The sequence below is a fragment of the Salvelinus fontinalis genome, chromosome 9, assembly GCF_029448725.1.
Source record: "Salvelinus fontinalis isolate EN_2023a chromosome 9, ASM2944872v1, whole genome shotgun sequence".
Taxonomy (NCBI): Eukaryota; Metazoa; Chordata; class Actinopteri; order Salmoniformes; family Salmonidae; genus Salvelinus; species Salvelinus fontinalis.
The window spans coordinates 56340911-56361002 of record NC_074673.1 but is presented as its reverse complement, the minus strand read 5'-3'; the positions used below and the strand labels follow the sequence as shown (position 1 = coordinate 56361002).

The 20092-nt window shown below is 42.7% G+C and overlaps 1 protein-coding gene across 2 annotated transcripts in view; it reads right to left on the bottom strand.

Annotated features, from left to right (window-relative positions):
- Positions 1–18820, bottom strand: part of syt12 (synaptotagmin XII) — a 37603-nt gene extending 18783 nt beyond the window's left edge. The window contains exons 1-3 of one of the 2 annotated variants that reach the window (XM_055934922.1): positions 18434–18820; positions 7738–7798; positions 7062–7255 (exon numbers count right to left, since the gene is read on the bottom strand). In XM_055934922.1, the coding sequence (XP_055790897.1) occupies positions 7062–7255; positions 7738–7783 (240 nt within the window). In that variant the 5' untranslated portion in view covers positions 7784–7798; positions 18434–18820. The remainder of the gene's footprint in view (positions 1–7061; positions 7256–7737; positions 7799–18433) is intronic. The other variant, XM_055934923.1, reaches the window with a different exon arrangement.
- Between the last annotated feature and the right edge of the window lie 1272 nt (positions 18821–20092).

The following is a 20092-nucleotide window of genomic DNA, read 5'->3' as shown; positions in this document are numbered from 1 at the left end:
TTGATTTGATTTGATATCGAATGAAAGTTGATCTCATCTGTTCCATCATTGAAGAACCAAATAAAACATTTTAGCAGACATAACATATGAGGGGGGTGGGCATTCCATAGAATAGGAGGATCATAGCATAAATTCATAGTTATTGTACACATTACATATATAGAGCGTGTGGGCATGTTGGCTGCGCAGACATTGAACAAAAAAACTAAGCAGTGTACGTGAGGCGCTTTTCAGCTCCAACTCCTAATGTTTGGATTATGTCATTGTACATACATTGAACAAAAATATAAACACTACATGCAACAATTTCTAAGATTGTACTGAGTTACAGTTCATATAAAGAAATCAGTTAATTTAAATCAATTCATTAGGCCCTAATCTATGGATTTCACATGTCTGGGAATACAAATATGCATCTGTTGGTCACGGATACCTATTAAAAAGGTAGGGGCGTGGATCAGAAAACCAGTCAGTATCTGGTGTGACCATTTGCCTCATGCAGTGCGACATCTCCTTCCCTATAGAGTTGATCAGGCTGTTGATTGACTGTGGAATGTAGTCTCACTACTCTTCAATGGCTGTGTAAAATTGCTGGATATTGGCGGGAACTGGAACACGCTATTGTACACATCGATCCAGAGCGTCCCAAATATGCTCAATGGGTGACATTGTCTGGTGACTATGCAGGCTATGGAAGAAGTGGGACATTATCAGCTTCCAGGAATTGTGTACAGATCCTTGCGACATGGGGCCATGCATTATCATGCTGAAACATGAGGTGATGCTGGCGGATGAATGGCACGACAATGGGCGTCAGGGTATCTCTGTGCATTCAAATTGCCATCGATAAAATGCAATTGTGTTTGTTGTCCATAGGTCATACCTGCCCATCCCATAATAACCCCACCCCCAGCATGGGGCACTCTGTTCACAATGTTGACATCATCAAACCGCTCGCCCACACAACACCATACACTAGGGTTGCCAACTGTCCCTTATTAGCCGGGATGTCCCTTATATTGGGCTAAATTGATTTGTTCCATACAGGACCTCCCTTGTCCCGTATATTCATCCAATCACAGTATAGCGTAAACACGCCAATTCCTGCAAAGTAATTTCTGTTGTTGTTCGGTCGGTTTGGCATATCAAGGAAATATGGATAAACCTGCAAAAAAAGAAAAGACTGTGCAGCTACAACAAACAATGGGAAGCAACAAAGACGTGGGTTAAGGCTGTCAGTGGTGATTCGACGAAAACTTTCTGTACTTTATGCCGTCGGGAATTCTCAATTGGCCACGGAGGGGAGAATGACTTAACTCAGCATGCATCCACAGAAATGCACAAGAAGGCCACGCTAGCTAAGGGTGCCAGCAATATCGGTGCATTCTTCGTGAAAATAACAAAATTGCGGCAAGCGACGCCTCGTATGTGTACCATACGGTTAAACACGGACTCAGCTACAACAGCACCGACTGTCTTGTTAAGCTCCTAGGTGCCTTTGTTTCATGACTCAAATGTTGCGAAGAAGACGCACTTGGGAAGAACGAAAGCGGAGATGATTACAATGAATGTTTCAGGACCAAAGACCGTGCGGGATATTTTGGATGATCTGTCCCCGACCGTAGGCGAGCCCGCGTATTTCTCAGTTGCCAGTGACGCCTCAAACAAGGGAAATAGAAACATGTGTCCAGTGTGCGTGAGATATTTCTCAGTGTCTGATGGCGTGCAGCGCAAGTTACTTGCCTTTTATGAAGACAGTGATGAAACTGCAAATGGCATACATCAAGCTCTGACGAACTGTCTGGAAAAACATGAACTGGATATTAGACACATCACAGTCTATGCAGCAGATAATGCCAATGTCAACTTTGGAAAACACCTCTCCGTTTACCAGTTATTGAGCAGTGCCAACAATCGCATTCTGAAAGCTAATTGCCCAGCTCACGTAGCTCATAATGCCTGCAAGAAGGCCTGCGATCAGCTGTCAGTGGATATTGAGACAATTGTTTAAAGATCTACAGCCACTTCTCAGTATCTGCTTCCCGAAGAGAGGAACTGCGTGCATTTTTTTTGCCGTTGTTGACATTGAACGGAGTGAAATTCTGCGACATGTTTGCGCACGATGGCTCTCTCTTCATCCAGCTGTCGATCGTCTCCTGCAAAGCTGGCCAGCTCTTACTACGTACGTCAGGTCCCTTGGGGAGACTTGTAGAGTATTTTTGAGTATGAAGAAAAAACAGAAGCCGCTGAGATTTATCTGTGCTTTTTCCAGCTGGAGGAAACAATGCTCTGCATCACAGATGTTTACGAGGAAGTCCAACATTTCAAAATGAAGATGCTTCAGTGGAAACAGGACAGCTTTTTTGGATACCAGACCAAGCAGCTGATGGACACACAACTGTCGGCACAAAGGTCCAAGCAGCAACAGGACTTTGAAGTTCTATGACACTGTCATTACATACACTGACAAGTGGTTTGATTTCTCACCAGAAAATGTAATGTTGAAACTGAAACCGATCAGCCTCTATGAGGAGCTCTCCTTCACTGACCTGGAGCAGGTGGTGGTTGCCCTCAAAATGACAGAGACAGTCATTATGGACCAACTCTATGAAGAGTTTTGTGCTAGCCGGGAGGAAATACAGAAAATGAACTTCAAATATCTGTGAACTGTGACTTGTCATGTATGGACTTCTCTCTGGCTATGCGAAATGACAAAGGACTGCTTGAATTTTATTTTTTATTTATTTTTATTTTACCGTTATTTTACCAGGTAAGTTGACTGAGAACACGTTCTCATTTGCAGCAACGACCTGGGGAATAGCTACAGGGGAGAGGAGGGGGATGAATGAGCTGGGGATTATTAGGTGACCATGATGGTTTGAGGGCTAGATTGGGAATTTAGCCAGGACACCGGGGTTAACACCCCTACTCTTACGATAAGTGCCATGGGATCTTTAATGACCTCAGAGAGTCAGGACACCCGTTTAACGTCCCATCCGAAAGACGGCACCCTACACAGGGCAGTGTCCCCAATCACTGCCCTGGGGCATTGGGATATTTTTTTTTTTTTTTACAGTTCTTGCTGTGAGATGTTACCCCACTCTTCCACCAAGGCACCTGCAAGTTCCCGGACATTTCTCGGGGAAATGGCCCTAGCCCTCACCCTCCGATCCAACAGGTCCCAGACGTGCTCAATGGGATTGAGATCCGGGCTCTTCGCTGGCCATGGCAGAACACTGACATTTCTGTCTTGCAGGAAATCACGCACAGAACAAGCAGTATGGCTGGTGGCATTGTCATGCTGGAGTGTCCGGTCAGGATGAGCCTGCAGGAAGGGTACCACATGAAGGAGGAGGATGTCTTCCCTGTAACGCACAATGTTGAGATTGCCTGCAATGACAACAAACTCAGTCCGATGATGCTGTGACACACCGCCCCAGACCATGACGGACTCTCCACCTCCAAATCGATCCCGCTCCAGAGTACAGGCCTTGGTGTAATGCTCATTCCTTCAACGATAAACGTGAATCCGACCATCACCCCTGGTGAGACAAAACCGCAACTCGTCAGTAAAGAGCACTTTTTGCCAGTCCTGTCTGGTCCAGCGACGGTGGGTTTGTGCCTATCGGCGACGTTGTTGCCTTACAACAGGCCTACAAGCCCTCAGTCCAGCCTCTCTCAGCCTATTGCGGACAGTCTGAGCACTGATGGAGGGAGTGTGTGTTCCTGGTGTAACTCGGGAGTTGTTGTTGCCATCCTGTACCTGTCCCGCAGGTGTGATGTTCGGATGTACCGATCCTGTGCAGGTGTTGTTACACGTGGTCTGCCACTGCGAGGACAATCAGCTGTCTGTCCTGTCTCCCTGTAGCGCTGTCTTAGGGGTCTCACAGTACGGACATTACAATTTATTGCCCTGGCCACATCTGCAGTCCTCATGCCTCTTTGCAGCATGCCTAAGGCACATTCACACAGATGAGCAGGGACCCTGGGCATCTTTCTTTTGGTGTTTTTCAGAGTCAGTAGAAAGGCCTCTTTAGTGTCCTAAGTTTTCATAACTGTGACCTTAATTGCCTACCATCCGTAAGCTGTTAGGGTCTTAACGACCGTTCCACAGGTGCATGTTCATTAATTGTTTATGGTTCATTGAACAAGCATGGGAAACAGTGTTTAAACGCTTTACAATGAAGATCTGTGAAGTTATTTGGATTTTTACGAATGATCTTTGAAAGACAGGGTCCTGAAAATGTGACGTTTCTTTTTTTGCTGATCCATTTCCTACGAGAGGACGCGTTGGTGGTGTTAACATGGCATTTCATTGTTTTGGTCGCTATCCATTGACCTCTTCACTGCATGTCCCAGAGTGCTTTGCACAGCAGGCACAAGTGAGATTTGTTGTGCAAATTAAAGGGAATTTAATAATATGATATAAACATTGTGCAGCAGCCAAACGGTCATTTTATTACCATGGTGGAGATAACAATGGCACATCAGCTGCATATTCTGTATGGGTCATTCTATAGAAGTGTGCAAAAAAAAGTTTCAGCACATGTCTTCCAACATGTCAGGCAAACAGTGAGAAATGGCACCCAGGCAGTACTACACCCCTGCAATCTGCTGCACCGAACGAGCAATTGAAGCGCACCTAGCCTACTCTTTTGCCTCGCAATAACATTTGGTCATGCAGAAATGAGAGACCAGGTGTGGATATTTCATAAAAATTTGGGAAGATTTGGCCAAGGAAAAAGTTCTGGTTGGTGTCAGGAATTGTAATAGAGTTAGGAAGGGAGGTTGAGTGAAGTAACAGCAAACATGTTGAATGAGCAACTAATGAGCATGTCCGGAAAGCCTCACAAGTTTGACAAAATTACCTTATCTTTCAGTCTAATATGGCTATTTACTTTCTTTTGTAGCTCTTGATCAGAAGCAAGCTTTTTGAAAGTAGTTAGGCCTAACTGTCCTCTCCAAGTTGAGCTGGAATTTAAGTCAAAAGGATTAGAAGAATTTGATTGGTTGACGATAGGCCTATGACATTGGCTTAACATCTCGTCTGGCACTGCGCAGAATATCAGATCTCAACAACGATTGGAGAATGTTTAAGATCACCAGTAGAATACCACATCCGTATGATATACACTCAGTGGTCAGTTTATTAGGTACACCCAACTGTTACCGGGTCGGACTCCCCTGTAGCCATGAAGCGATGCACCTGGTCAGCAACAATGTGCAGATACGCTGTAGCGTTCAAACGTTGCTCAATTGGTATCAAGGAAACCTAACGTGTGCCAGGAAAACATTCTTCACACCATTACACCACCAGCCTGTACCGTAGACACCAAGCAGTAAGGGGCAACTCAAATTCTGACTCTGCCATCAGCATGACCCAACAGGAACTGGGATTTGTCAGACCAGGCAGTGTTTTTCCACTCCTCAACTGTCCAGCATTGGTGATCGCGTGCCCACTGGAGCCGCTTCTTCTTGTTTCTAGCTGATAGGAACCGGGTGTGGTAGTCTGCTGCAGTAGCCCATCCGTGACAAGGACAGATGAGTTGTGCGTTCTGACATGCCGTTTTGCACACCACTGTTGTGCTGCGACGTTATTTGTCTGTTTGTGGCACGCCTATTAGCTTGCACCATTCTTGCCATTCTCCTTAGACCTCGTTCATCAACGAGCTGCCGGCGCCTGGATGTTTTTCTGTTTGTCGCAGCGCCATTCTCCGTAAACCACGGAAGTCCAGAGAGGACATACGAATTGCAAATGTATTCCCTCGATATGTCGCGATCACGAGTTATTTATCTCTTGATCACGACATAACAAAAGTTGTTTTATTGAGATCATGAGATACTCTACATATTGATGATAGATTGACAGTGTGGCTGAGGCAGCAGCACATATGTTTTCATTGATTGCTACACTAAATGATGGGACATTTCATGCTAACAATCATGCCTTCATTTGTGTTTGGTGCTCATTATCGGTTTCTAAGTTAGAATATTAGCAAGCTCAATGACCGTTACCTTGATTTAAGAGCTCTTGCGGCATCTAAGCCCTTGAAAGAAATGTACCATCCCTTAGCGTAGCAATCAATAAAAAACAGACGCTGTCGCCTCAGTTGTCTTTCTTGGCACTGGAAAAATAATGTCTAAGAGACCCGCCGCTAATGTAAAGTAACGGTCCATAAAAAATTTTGGGTGGTATTTGTTGTTATCGAGCAAAATAGTTACATGTATTGCATTTATGAGTTTTGCTCCATATTGCCAAGCTCTAGCACTTACCCCAAAAATGATTTATCACCCATGTATTTTTATTGCAAAAAATGGGTCAATATACCACTAAGGATTTTTTTCATTTTGTGATACTGGTCCGCTACCCCACATGGTGGTCCTCTGTAACTCAATTGGTAGACCATGGCACATGCAGCATAAAAATAGAAATTGCCTCAATGGCGCTGCCCGTGCTGTCACAGACGCCATAATGGCACAGATACAAAGAGGACACCTCTTATATATCTAAATGGTGTTAATTGTTCCAGTTGTAACCGTCCATTTTGGTTTGGATGACTTGTACTTATTTTTTACTTCATAGAATCCCCAGCTAACTAATGTACATCCCAGCAAACATATATTTTAGTCCCAGAAATATATTTGATGTTTAGTAGTGACACTTCTTAAAAAAAACATGAAAACAATGCAGGCAGACAGACAGACAACTCACCATGTGGCCATGCTCGAGAGGGGTACAATCCCATCACCTGGTGATATTGGTAGGCACATCCATTCTACAGTCTTTTAATGTGTATGTTTCAGTAGCCACATCAAAAGGTAGGACAGCATTTTTTGTTCTTTAAAGATGTTTAAAAAATGAACAAAACTACCAATTCGATCAGTATCTTTCAATGTAACAATAGAACAACTCAAGACGTTCTGTTGAAATAATAGTGTTTACGCCCTTAAAGATTAAAATATAATATTACAACCAATAAGAGCTCAAATATAGGAAGTAGCCAGTTTACAACATAACCCAACTGTATAAAGTTAGTCGTTGGGTTTAAATGAACTCTGACCTTTTGCCGCGCTTCTGAGAAGGAGTTGCCATATTTTTCTTGTAGATAGCGGTAGTCAAAGTTTGGGAAGGGTGAGGGTGCAGGAAAGGTGCCAGACTTCCATAACTTCCAGAGGTTGACTCCTGCCACCGCCAACAACAGCAGGAACCCAGCCACGAACACCCCTACCTCCCAATCCGGGGGAGCTCGGACCACTGAGGGGAAATAACAGTTGTTTGTTAAACAAATTATGTCCACTATTTACTGTAATGTATCATCAAATGAAGAAGTGATAAAACCTTTAACACTATACATTCATAACACAAGGAGTGTCACTTGATGACTCATTACCAACAAAAACAGCATTCTCATTTGCACCTGAAAACACATTTCACATCTCCGACTTGAACGAGCCATTATCAACTGTTACTGCCGTCTCTCTCTTAAGAAAAATGACTTATTATGAATGCCCAAAGCGGACAGCTTCACCTTGCCTTTTCAAAGCAGCAAACAGGCAAATGATGGAATACCTTGGTCTTTTCAACGTGTCAAAGCCTTGTTTAAGTGTTCTTATGAAGGGTTGGCTTAAGGACACACACAAACAGACTGAACCGGTGGCTCTGCTGTGTGTGACCAAGCAGCATGAAACATCAGAATGGATGGGGCATCGCGAGGCCACGCACACACACAGACTCACCGCTGATATGGTAGTCCGATATATCCTTGCCCTGTGCTGAGGACATTGTACAGCCACCAGCCTAAAAACAAAAGAACACTAGTTTGTTCTTGGTTGAATGCACCAGTGTATAATGCATTATGAATGCATTATAATGGCTTCTGTTACATACATATTGCACTATACGCATAAGCATAAACATTACAAGAGTAATCCTAGGTACAGCATAAGCAATCATAAGTGCTCCTTATATCATCCTTTATAAGTGCATATAAAGGCTAGACGTGCATTCGTAACAGATTACATACAGACGCTTCATCACTCAAAGTGCATTATAAGACTTGCTATGAACATTCATAGCAGTTCACAGCTCCCTTATAATGTCATCCTTTATAAATGCACAAATATCATAATAACATTCATAAGTCATTATTGGTGGTTTGTCATATATAATACAATAGTGTATTAATACTTAAAAACATTCATAAATATTTGTGTCTCCTTGTGCCAGCATTTAAATAAAAATAAATACTTATGTATGCCTTCATAATACAGTAAAACATAGATTCATAGTAGAAGTAACAGCTAAAGAGTGATCTATGTGTTACAGTTTATTGAACTGGTTATTCTCCAGAAGCCTGTATTACAATGTTGAGCATGACATCAGCTTAACCTTGCCATAAGCACTCATAACAACCAATTTACTGATCATGACGCATGCAGATGCTGTGTTGGGTTAGCATGCATATAATGACACTAGATCCTTTAAGACAGATGAGAGAAGTTTTAATATTGGATATAGACAGAGCATGTCTTTCAAGGTAAAGTACAACGCAATATTTTTGTATCGCAATATCAACACAAGTAAATTTGCGGGTGTTAAAATCTCTTAACACCAGCGGGATTGAAATTGACACTACATGAGGTGAATACATTACGTTTTATTTGAATCACAGTGGAATCATCAACGTGTTGAGTTAATTTCCATTTACTCTCTCAGAATGAAAAAGACATCACATTTCCCAGCAGGCTTTGTTGCAGGTTGCTTTTTAGAACAGTTTGTTTTAATATCTATGTTTTTGCATGCACATTGATTCATCAATTTATCTTATACTACACAAAGTAAAATAACATCGATTTATTTAAAACTAATCCAATCTGTAATTGGTTGGATTTATTTCATTTATCAATCTTCCCCATCTTGGCAGTCTTTTTAACTGCAGTGGCGGGTGATTAACAGTTCCAATTGTTGAATCCATTGGATTCCATAGGAATTATATAACACTTTGCAAGCCAGCATAATGTGACTTGCCGATGTGGCCTGTAAACCAGGAGTTTCAGACCACTGTGTTAGAGTAAAACTAGGCTGTCGAAGTATGGTATTGTGAATTTTTTTATATATATTGTCATAAATAATGTAATTTGGCACTCACTTGGTGAAGGATACAGGACTGCAAAAATCATGTCTGTCACTAGCAAACACAGTCATGGGTGGTACTGGTACCTCTAAAATTCACACAAAAGACACCCTCTAAAATAATATGCAAATAAGGCTATACACCCTACAGTGTTGAAACAACACTCAAAAACAAGTTCTTGTAACACCACGTTTTAATTCCCATCAGCTCTAATAAAGTGTTAATTTAAGTCGTAATTTTGTTAAAATGTTAAAATTCCGATCGCAAATTTGCTGTGCAGTAAACAGCAAAAATGGCAGCCTCAGTATGAGTCATTCAGCCGAGTTCTGCTAGAAGCAAACCCAACCTATGTTCGCTTCCCCTAGCCAAGTTCTGCTAGAAGCAAACCCAACCTATGTTCGCTTCCCCTAGCCAAGTTCTGCTAGAAGCAAACCCAACCTATGTTCGCTTCCCCTAGCCAAGTTCTGCTAGAAGCAAACCCAACCTATGTTCGCTTCCCCTAGACAAGTTCTGCTAGAAGCAAACCCAACCTATGTTCGCTTCCCCTAGCCAAGTTCTGCTAGAAGCAAACCCAACCTATGTATGCGGACGCCTTCAGAGTAACCAGGAACATTACACTAATGACATAGAAGGGGGGATGAGGAGGTAGGGGAGAAATCACTCAATTCCGCTGAGCGATTTGTAAATGCAGGGCAGCCCAAGTAAATAATTAAATTGTCTGGCGCAGTGCAGGCGAATGACAGCTGCTGAAATGCCATTAGTAGGGTCCTACTGTAGCACAGAGAGAGAGGGCTCTGCTAAACTTGCCCCTGGCAGCTGTGAAGACTACAGCCTGTCTCTCTCATCTATAGTCTGACTTTCCCTTATCCCTCCCTCCCTTCATAAAGGTGAATGGTTCCTGAAGAGGTAGCCTGGGTTTGCTAAAGCACAAACTGATCTGGACTAGGCTTAATCAGGTTAGTTCAGGCTAGTGGAAGCTTCCCTTCACAAGGGAGAGGGAGGAGCGAGGGGGGGAAGGGAGGGAAATAATGATACAGACAGAGGGACTGAGAAAGTGAGCATCAGAAAGCAAGAGACAAAAAGCTGTTTGGGCTAAAAACCTCTATTCTCCTTAGTGAACCCTTCTGAGTGAGACAGAGAGACAAGGAAGAAAAGGACTCCACACATTGTCATTTGGTGCTGTGTATTGGCAGGCATATGTTGAATTTCAATTGCCAATTGAAAACTGCTTCTCCAATAGAAATCCCCGGTCATGCATGTCATAGCAACAACGTTAGCTAGCATAGTTAATGGTCAGAAACAGATAATTGGGTCTGACTGTCGTGTCGTGCCGAACTCTGCATGTGCAGGCCGTCAAATCAAAGGCACTCTTTCGAAATTAAGTTGTTTTTGGCGAAAACGAAAACAAGTTAGTTTGTCACTTTCACAAGGCAGTAGTGATGAGATTTTCAGCAACTAAATACATTGGCTTGAATCTAGGTTTTAGATGAAAAAAAAAATTTCACTTCTCCCATTGACTTGCCAAACTCCAAACTCTAGTCTGGTCTGTCGAGTCTGCTTTGAGATGCCTTCCCGGAAGTATCGCAATGTTTGGCCTCTAGGTTTGAAAACTCTGTGGCATTACAGGCCTTGTTCTGGAAAGAATTAGCATAATAACATTTCAGTTGAAGTGTCAAATTTGCATACTAAAGTTCTTGGCCCATCTATTCTGAATTTGCTCAACCCTCTACATCTCATGGGTACTTCACAACTAATATCCACTAATAGTGTAGTTGCAAAAACCATCAAGTGCTATGATGAAACTGGCTCTCATGAGGACCGCCACAGGAAAGGAAGACCCAGAGTTGCCTCTGCTGCAGAGGATAAGTTCATTAGAGTTACCAGCCTCAGATATTGCAGCCCAAATAAATGCTTCACAGAGTTCAAGTAACAGACACAACATCAACTGTTCAGAGGAGACTGCCTGAATCAGGTCTTGATGGTCGAATTGCTACAAAGAAACCACTACTAAAGGACACCAATAATAAGAAGAGACTTGCTTGGGCCAAGAAACACGAGCAATGGACATTAAACTGGTGGAAATCTGTCCTTTGGTCTGATGAGTCCAGATTTGAGATTTTTGGTTCCAACCGCTGTGTCTTTCTGAGACGCAGTGTAGGTGAACGGATGATCTCCGCATGTGTGGTTCCCACCATGAAGCATGGAGGAGGAGGTGTGATGGTGCGGTGGTGCTTTGCTGGTGACACTGTGATAAGGGAATTATATGTGCTTAATGGTAATGACAAAAAATATTCCACCCTGAAACCATATAATTGTATGAAATTTATTAGAATCATAAAACTATAATCTGATGATGTGTGTAGTTTTTGTCAGAATTAGAACAAGGACCGTTTGTTCATTTTTAGGATGTAAGCAGGGTACAAGTGTGAAACAAATGATAAGAGGAGCTATCGACAGACGAGTTGTACTACTGTGTTCCTTACAGGACATTCTGTCTCCACCCGTGGAGGGGAGAAACTGTTAGGCTCGCAGAAAATTATGAAACATGTTGCAGATTAAAGAAACAATGCATCTGTATGGTGGAAAAACACAGACTGTCTGAGCAAGGCGTAGCTTAAGATTTGAACTCGTATGTATGTGCGAAGGATACCTACTGTTTGTGTGGAAGTATGCTATAAAATGGATGTCTTTGTATAATGAACTTCAGAACGTTCTCTGAATAAACTGTACTAGACTTTTGCATAAACTGAGTCTTTGACTAATTATTATTAAACCCATGGTCTTACAAACCTCCGGAATTGGTCAAAGCTATTGATTGATTGATAGTTATTATCATTGGGATTGAAAATTCTCGTGGATACACTGTTAGTGATTTATTTAGAATTCAAGGGACACTTAACCAGCATGGCTATCACAGTATTCTGCAGCGATACACCATCCCATCTGGTTTGTGCTTAGTGCGACTATCATTTGTTCTACAACAGTACAATGACCCAACACACCTCCAGGCTGTGTAAGGGCTATTTGACCAAGAAGGAGAGTGATGGAGTGCTGCATCAGATGACTTGGCCTCCACAATCACCCGACCTCAACCCAATTGAGATGGTTTGGGATGAGTTGGATCGCAGAGGGAAGGAATAGTAGCCAACAAGTGCTCAGCATATATGTGAACTCCTTCAAGACTGTTGGAAAAACATTCCAGGTGACGCTGGTTGAGAGAATTCCAAGAGTGTGCAAAGCTTTCATCAGGACAAAAGGTGTCTACTTTAAAGAATATAAAATATATTTTGACTTGTTTAACACTTTTTTGGTTACTACATGATTCCATATGTGTTATTTCATAGTGTTGATGTCTTCACTATTATTCTACAATGTAGAAAATAGTCCAAATAAAGAAAAACCCTTGAATGAGTAGGTGTGTCCAAACTTTTGACTGGTACTCTTCATATTGTGGGCATAACAATGACATAAGAGGTCATAAACATTAATGACAAACTATGGCTAACCTAACACAGTAGTTGGTTAGTGCCTAGCTGCTCTGTTCAATTCCACTGACATCCGCTGTCATGACTGTTTACAACATGTATTATCAGGATTACATCACATGGCTGCCTCAGACGAGAGGCCATGTCAGTGGCAGATCGACCCGATCCAGTCACAAACTAAACAATCCCCCTACTCGGACGGACAGATATTACAACAGCCCTACCCACGCCTTACTTTATGAGACTGCTTAAAGCTGTCATCCGTAATGGTGAAAGTGACATTTCTGTTAGTGACATTGTTTCACTCTGACATCATTGCACGTGCCACAGAACACCAGAGTATGTACTGAATATTTTTCACCTCCGCTTCGTCGGCAAAACAACAACAACGGCCGTGGGACGGACAGTGGGGTTGTTTCCGCTAATGTGGATTCCGTTGCTAACACTGCTCGGCTGTAATAGTGTATACCACATCTCAAATACCATTAACTTCCATATCTGTTGTTTTACTTACTTACATAGGCCTATGTACGCAGCAATTCAGTTTGTGCTGTACAAGTGTACAACTCCAATACATCTTCGACGTAGAACTGTACATTTGTAACTGGATGTTTCAAGTAGGTCATATTATCTTACGTTAGCTCATCAATCCAACGCAACACAGCTGATACAATATCAAGCTGATGAAAAGTAACTATATAATAGTTGCTAATATTCCTCGAAGCAAATATCAATGAATAGTACTAAATTAAGCAGATGGTGCCAAGCAGAAATATGGAGAAAACTCTGGACCGATTATTCTGAATGTTTCAATGACTCTCCTTCTTTTGCTTCTGTTCGATGAAAAGGATAACCTTTCGACTCCGAGACAGAAAGCAAGCTTGTTGTGGAAACACCCTCCCTGTGGAGTTGTGTGACACTGCAGCCTACACAGTGCCTACAGAGAACAAGAGAGCACAGCCGGTGCGTGTGTGTGTGAGAGATTCTCTGCGTGTGTGTGTGTGAGAGATACTCTGCGTGTGTGTGTGAGAGATACTCTGCGTGTGTGTGTGAGAGAGAAAGATACTCTGCGTGTGTGTGTGAGAGATACTCAGCGTGTGTGTGTGAGAGATACTCAGCGTGTGTGTGTGAGAGATTCTCTGCGTGTGTGTGTGAGAGATACTCTGCGTGTGCGTGTGTGTGTGTGTGTGTGTGTGTGTGAGAGATACTCTGCGTGTGTGTGTGTGTGTGTGTGTGTGTGTGTGTGTGTGTGTGTGTGTGTGTGTGTGTGTGTGTGTGTGTGTGTGTGTGTGTGTGTGTGAGAAAGCGAGACTCTGCGTGTGTGTGAGAGAGACTATGTGTGTGTGTGTGTGTGTGTGTGTGTGAGAGAGAGAGATCGAGAGATTGACTGTGTGTGTATCCTTCTGCTTCTGCTGTGTTGGCTCTCATAAAGAGCATCATGATTGGCTCCTCTGTGTCTTTGCAGGGGAGACCACACAGCGCATGGGCAAACACACGCAGTGCACACTAGTCAGTCAGCTCTTCTGTTAACTGGAGAGCCCTTGCACTATCAAAGACAATCTGCTGTCAACAACAAAAACTGCAGAGTGTGTGTGTACTAAATGTGTGCTTATCTGTACAAATGTAAAAGAACAGGACCTGGTGTGCTACCCCTACTGAAGAAAATGAATGTGTACTACTTCCCTTTATTGGTCCTCTATGCTAAAACACCATTGATCAAATATAATGGATGCAGGGCTGCGAGAGAGAGAGAGGGAGGGTGGGGATGGTGGGGTGGGGATCAAGAAAGAGAGAACGATCACAGCAAGTGTGCTTTCGTCAGCTTCTCTCTCTCTTCTTTCTCGCCGGCTTCGGTACAACTAATAAATCAACTTTGCTTTTAATCTCGCGCAATGAGTCATAATAAAAATTAACTGCATCGCTGCCACAGTGCCTGGGAAAAGCGAATAGCCTATCCTAGCGTGGCGGTTATTCCGGCTTGCCTCTGCCACGCCGCATTCGCGTCGGTTGCCAGATATAGGCTGGGTTTCTGTAAAGCACTTTGAGATATCAGGTGATGTAAGAAGGGCTTTATAAATACATTTGATTTTGATATAGTTTCCTTCGCCGGCACATTTGACAGCTTTTCCCCCTGTGCTTTTAACTAAAAGTAACAGCGCGCGGCAGAGCCACCGAAAGCTTGCGCAGGGCTTTTGAAACGTCAGAGGATAGGAGAATCTTGAAACTGTGGCCTCCCCCTCACAGTGAATCACCAGCTCAATCAATCAAGGTGAAAACACAACTCTCCTTCTTCCGCTGACACTTGCATCCCTTGAGACCTAGCAGGGAACACTATGGAAATGCAATCTATTATTATCGTTGGGGAACACTTTAGTTATTGCTTAAGCCCCAAACTGAAGCCAATAAGGACTGCCTATAGTCCACATAGGTGCTATAGCTGCATAAACATCTTTACCTACAGTGTTTTCAGAAATAATACTGTCTGAATCAAACATGTATTCATCTACACACAATACCCCATAATGACAAAGTCAAAACATGGTTTTAGAAATGTTTGCAAATATCTCATTTACACACACTACCGTTCAAAAGTTTGGGGTCACTTAGAAATGTACTTGTTTTTGAAAGAAAAGCACATTTTTGGTCCATTCAAATGACATCAAATTGATCAAAAATACAGTATAGACATTGTTAATGTTGTAAATGACTATTGTAGTTGGAAACGGCTGATTTTGAATGGAATATCTACGTAGGCGTACAGAGACCCATTATCAGCAACCATCACTCCTGTGTTCCAATGGCACGTTGTGTTAGCTAATCCAAGTTTATAATTTTAAACACGCTAATTGATCATTAGAAAACCCTTTTGCAATTATGTTAGCACAACTGAAAACTGTTGTTCTGATTAAAGAAGCAATAAAACTGGCCTTCTTTAGACTAGTTGAGTATCTGGAGCATCAGCATTTGTCGGTTTGATTACAGGCTCAAAATGGTCAGAAACAAAGGAACTTTCTTCGGAAACTCATCAGTCTATTCTTGTTATGAGAAATGAAGGCTTTTCCATGCGAGAAATTGCCAAGAAACTGAAGATCTCGTACAACGCTGTGTAATACTCCCTTCACAGAACAGCGCAAACTGGCTCTAACCAGAATAGAAAGAGGAGTGGGAGGGCCCGGTGCACAACTGAGCAAGAGGACAAGTACATTACAGTGTCTAGTTTGAGAAACAGGCGCCTGACAAGTCCTCAACTGGCAGCTTCATTAAATAGTACCCGCAAAACACCAGTATCAATGTCAACAGTGAAGTGGCAACTCCGGGATGCTGACCTTCTAAGCAGAGTTGCAAAGAAAAAGCCATATCTCAGACTGGCCAATAAAAAGAAAAGATGGGTAAAAGAACACAGACACTGGACAGAGGCAGCTGTGGGTCTTTCGGGGTAAGTCTCTAAGAGCTTTGCACACCTGGATTGTACAATTTTTGCACATTATTCTTTTTAAAATCCTTCAAGCTCTGTCAAGTTGGTTGTTGATCATTGCTAGACAGCCATTTTAAAGTCTTCCCATCGATTTTCAAGACGATTTAAGTCAAAACTGTAACTAGGCCACTCAGGAACACTCACTGTCATCTTGGTAAATAACTCCAGTGTATATTTGGCCTTGTGTTTTAGGTTACTGTACTGCTGAAAGGTGAACTTGTCTCCCAGTGTCTGTTGGAAAGCAGACTGAACCAGATTTTCTTCTAGGGTTTTGCCCGTGCTTAGCTCTATTCCAAACATACCCATAACATGCTGCAGCCACCACCATGCTTGAAAATATGAAGAGTGGTACTCAGTGATGTGTTGTATTGGATTTCCCCCGAACATAACGCTTTGTATTCAGGACATGAAGTTCATTTAATTGCCACATTGTTTGCAGTTTTACTTTAGTGTCTTCATGCAAACAGGATGCATGTTTTGGAATATTTTTATTCTGCACAGGCTTCCTTCTTTTTTTACTAGCTACTCTGTCCAGCTCCAACCCGGGAACAGAGAGCTTGGAACACATCATCATAGGAGTGTGTGGGTGTTAAATCAATGGTCGAGCAGACAGGAGTAGCAGGCCTATTCCTTGAGGCCCCAACAACCAATTCTGTAAAGGTCTCATACCAGAGCAGAGGCAAGGACAGGTTGTGACAATGCAAAAGTACATATTTTTTTCAAGTGATTTTGATAAGCAGCCCCCGAAGCCATTATTTGAGCAGATTGGAGTTTATTAAATTGTGTTCAATCTTGTGCTGAAGAGCCCACACACAGTCAATTTCTATAGGTTGTTAGGGAGTGGGTTGTTGGGTACAATAGATGACTCAAGTCTATTTTCTATCAACAAACAATCACAACTTTTCCGAATGGTAGCATGGCATCATGCTCCGACCTAGAGTGTGGTTCTGAAAGAACAACAGCTTCCGTTGTGTCACTCGATTACTTTTCACAAACAGCCCCAAGGTTTGACAAAGTATATCGTCTGGTCTTTGGCGTCCCAACGCAAATAGCGTAACCGGCAATACAGGCCTAACCACCCGCGACCAGCGAGTACATGAAACATCCTCCATTCTTCCTTAATTAGCTTTAATGGTGTGCCTCCAGAAGAAAGAAAAACACGGGAGAAATGCAAAGTCTTAATAAAACAATTTCCACCACCACAAATTGCCCTGCAGAGCACGTACCTCGAGATCCCCGGAATTGTTAGATACTACTGTGAATTGTTAGATACTACTGCACTGTCGGAGCTAGGAACACAAGTATTTCGTCACAACTGCAATAACATCTGCTAAATATGCGTATGTGACCAATAACATTGGTTTTGATTTGATTTGCTAGGGTGGCTAATACATTGTGTACAGCATTCAGCCAATCAGGTTGCACCAGTCTGTTGTTTACCCCTGCTGCTGTACACAACGCATGAGCCACCCTGTCATGGTGGTGGGGAAATGAGTTTAAGACAGTATGACTATTTTTCAAAAAAGATTTTGGGCGGCCCCCCATTTAATCGCGTTAAGGAGGAAAACGATGCCTTTGCCGCCTGATTAGAGGATGTTTTACGTACAAACTGGTCGCAGGTAGAGGAAATCAACAATGTCAGGAAGAAGTACGCCCTCTAGGGGTTTTGGCACGACACAAACATAAGATTTAATGTGAATGTTCGTTTGTGGCCTCAACACTTAATATATATTTTCCCTTTCGAAAACCATATTGCAATCCGAGTGCAGTGTAACTACAACTGCAGTCAGAGTGCAGTACACTAAAAGTTACTCTGCAATTACTGAGACCAAATTACCACAGTCGACAGCAGTTACTGGACTTTTAATGCAGTTTCAAAACGGCAGTCTTCTTTTGTAAGGTTTAGTAGCCTATGTGGGCTTTGGCATTTACAATATGTTGCTCGTGACCAGTCCAATTATGCTGTTACCCCCTCTACGCCATTATAATACTTATTCATAATGCTACTATATTTACATTGCATGGGCCAGCTTCATGGAGAAGCGGTCACTGTCTGGGATGCAAAATCAATGTTTCGGGTCGATTGTTGCTTAGATAATGGAATTACATTTGATCTACCCATAAAGGCATAATGCTATACAATTAATATAATTGTTCTTCTTATTGACAATAACAACGCAATACATGCAGAACTAACGTTAGAGGTTAGACATAATAAGACAAAAAGTGTCTCCAAACACTCGGCATATGGCGCTTCATAGAACAAGGGTGTGCATATTCGAGCACACAAACATGAAATAAAGTGGATTCATTTTATGAAAGACTAGCGTTGGTCTTACCTAGGAGTTTTATTTTGGTGCAAGGGGGAAGGGGGGTAAGCTCCACCGCTCTCCCTTCAGTTTACTCGCCGCTCTCCATCGAAACGCACAGGTGCCTGTCTTTCCGCGGGAAACGTGATGGAGATTCACCCCTGTTCAGCGCATCCGCTCGACTAATTGTATTGAAATCATTCAACGAGGGGCCTTCCCACTCGAGATGCATGCGATGCGAGGTCCTGAGGAGACAGTCGCTAGAGAAGCATTTCTATGAGAACGTTCCCCCCCGACTGCAGAAGTAGCCTAGTCACACCCCTGCAATGCAACTTCCAGCACTTGACCAGAATACACCGGAGCGCTCAATACAAAGGGTATAGATACCGCGTTATTTTCTTATGCTACGGACATCGTTTCAGAAGCTCACGATACCATAGCATGTATACATATATACACATGTATACACTCAGTATACAAAACATTAAGAACACCTGCTCTTTCCATGACATAGACTGACCAGGTGAATCCAGGTTAAAGCTATGGTCCCTTATTGATGTCACTTGTTAAATCCACTTCAATCAGTGTAAAATGAAAGGGAGGAGACAGTTTCAAGAATTATTTTTAAGCCTTGAGACATGGATTGTGTATGTGTGCCATTCAGAGGGTGAATGGGCATGACAAAATATTTAAGTGCCTTTGAATGGGTTAGTGCCAGGCACGGGCTTGTGTCAAGACCTCCAACACTGCTGGGTTTTTCACGCTCAAAAGTTTGTGTGTGTATCAAGAATGGTCCACCACCCAAAAGACATCCAGCCAACTTGACACAACTGTGGGAAGCATTGGAGTCAACGTGGGCCAGCATCCCCGTTGAACGCTTTTCGACATCTTATAGAGTCCATGCCCTGACAAATTGAGGCTGTTCTGAGGGAAAAAGGGGTGGGTGCAACTGAGTCCCATGGGATGGCACAATTGGCCCAACGTCGTTAGGGTTTGGCCGTCATTGTAGATAAGAATTTGTTCTCAACTGACTTACCTAGTTAAATAAAGGGTTAAATAAAAAAAACTCGATATCAGAAGGTGCTCCTAATGTTTGGTGTACTCAAGTCAGTGTACATCTCATCATCTACTGCAGTATTTCCCAACTCCTCGAGTACCCCGACAGTACATATTTTTTTGTTGTGGCCCCGGACAAGCACACCTGATTCTACTTGTCAACTAATCATCAAGCCATTGGCAAGTTGAATCAGATGTTTTTGTACAACAACGATGTATGCTGTTGGGGGTACTCGAGGACCAGAGTTGGGAAACACTTCTCTATTGCAATAGCCTATTCCAACACACTATTGGGCGATTCTATTAATGTATGCATTTGTGGGTGGGTGGGCGGGTGGCAGAGAGAGAGAGCCTGGCAATTTAATTAACCCAATCATTTGATTTAATGAAATACATTGCTTCTAATGACAAGTATAGCACAATATATGTCATTTTACTACTTAGGCTACTTTCATCTAAGACTCTCATACTGCTTTGCCAAAATGCACCTGTGTAGGCTACCTCATGCCAATAAACCATATACAACTAATTGAATAAGGAAAGAGAGATGGAAGTGTCACAAAGGGCTGGGAATCACAGCGGAGGATGCCCGCATAATCTTCAAATGATGATATTGATTGCACAGTAGCAATT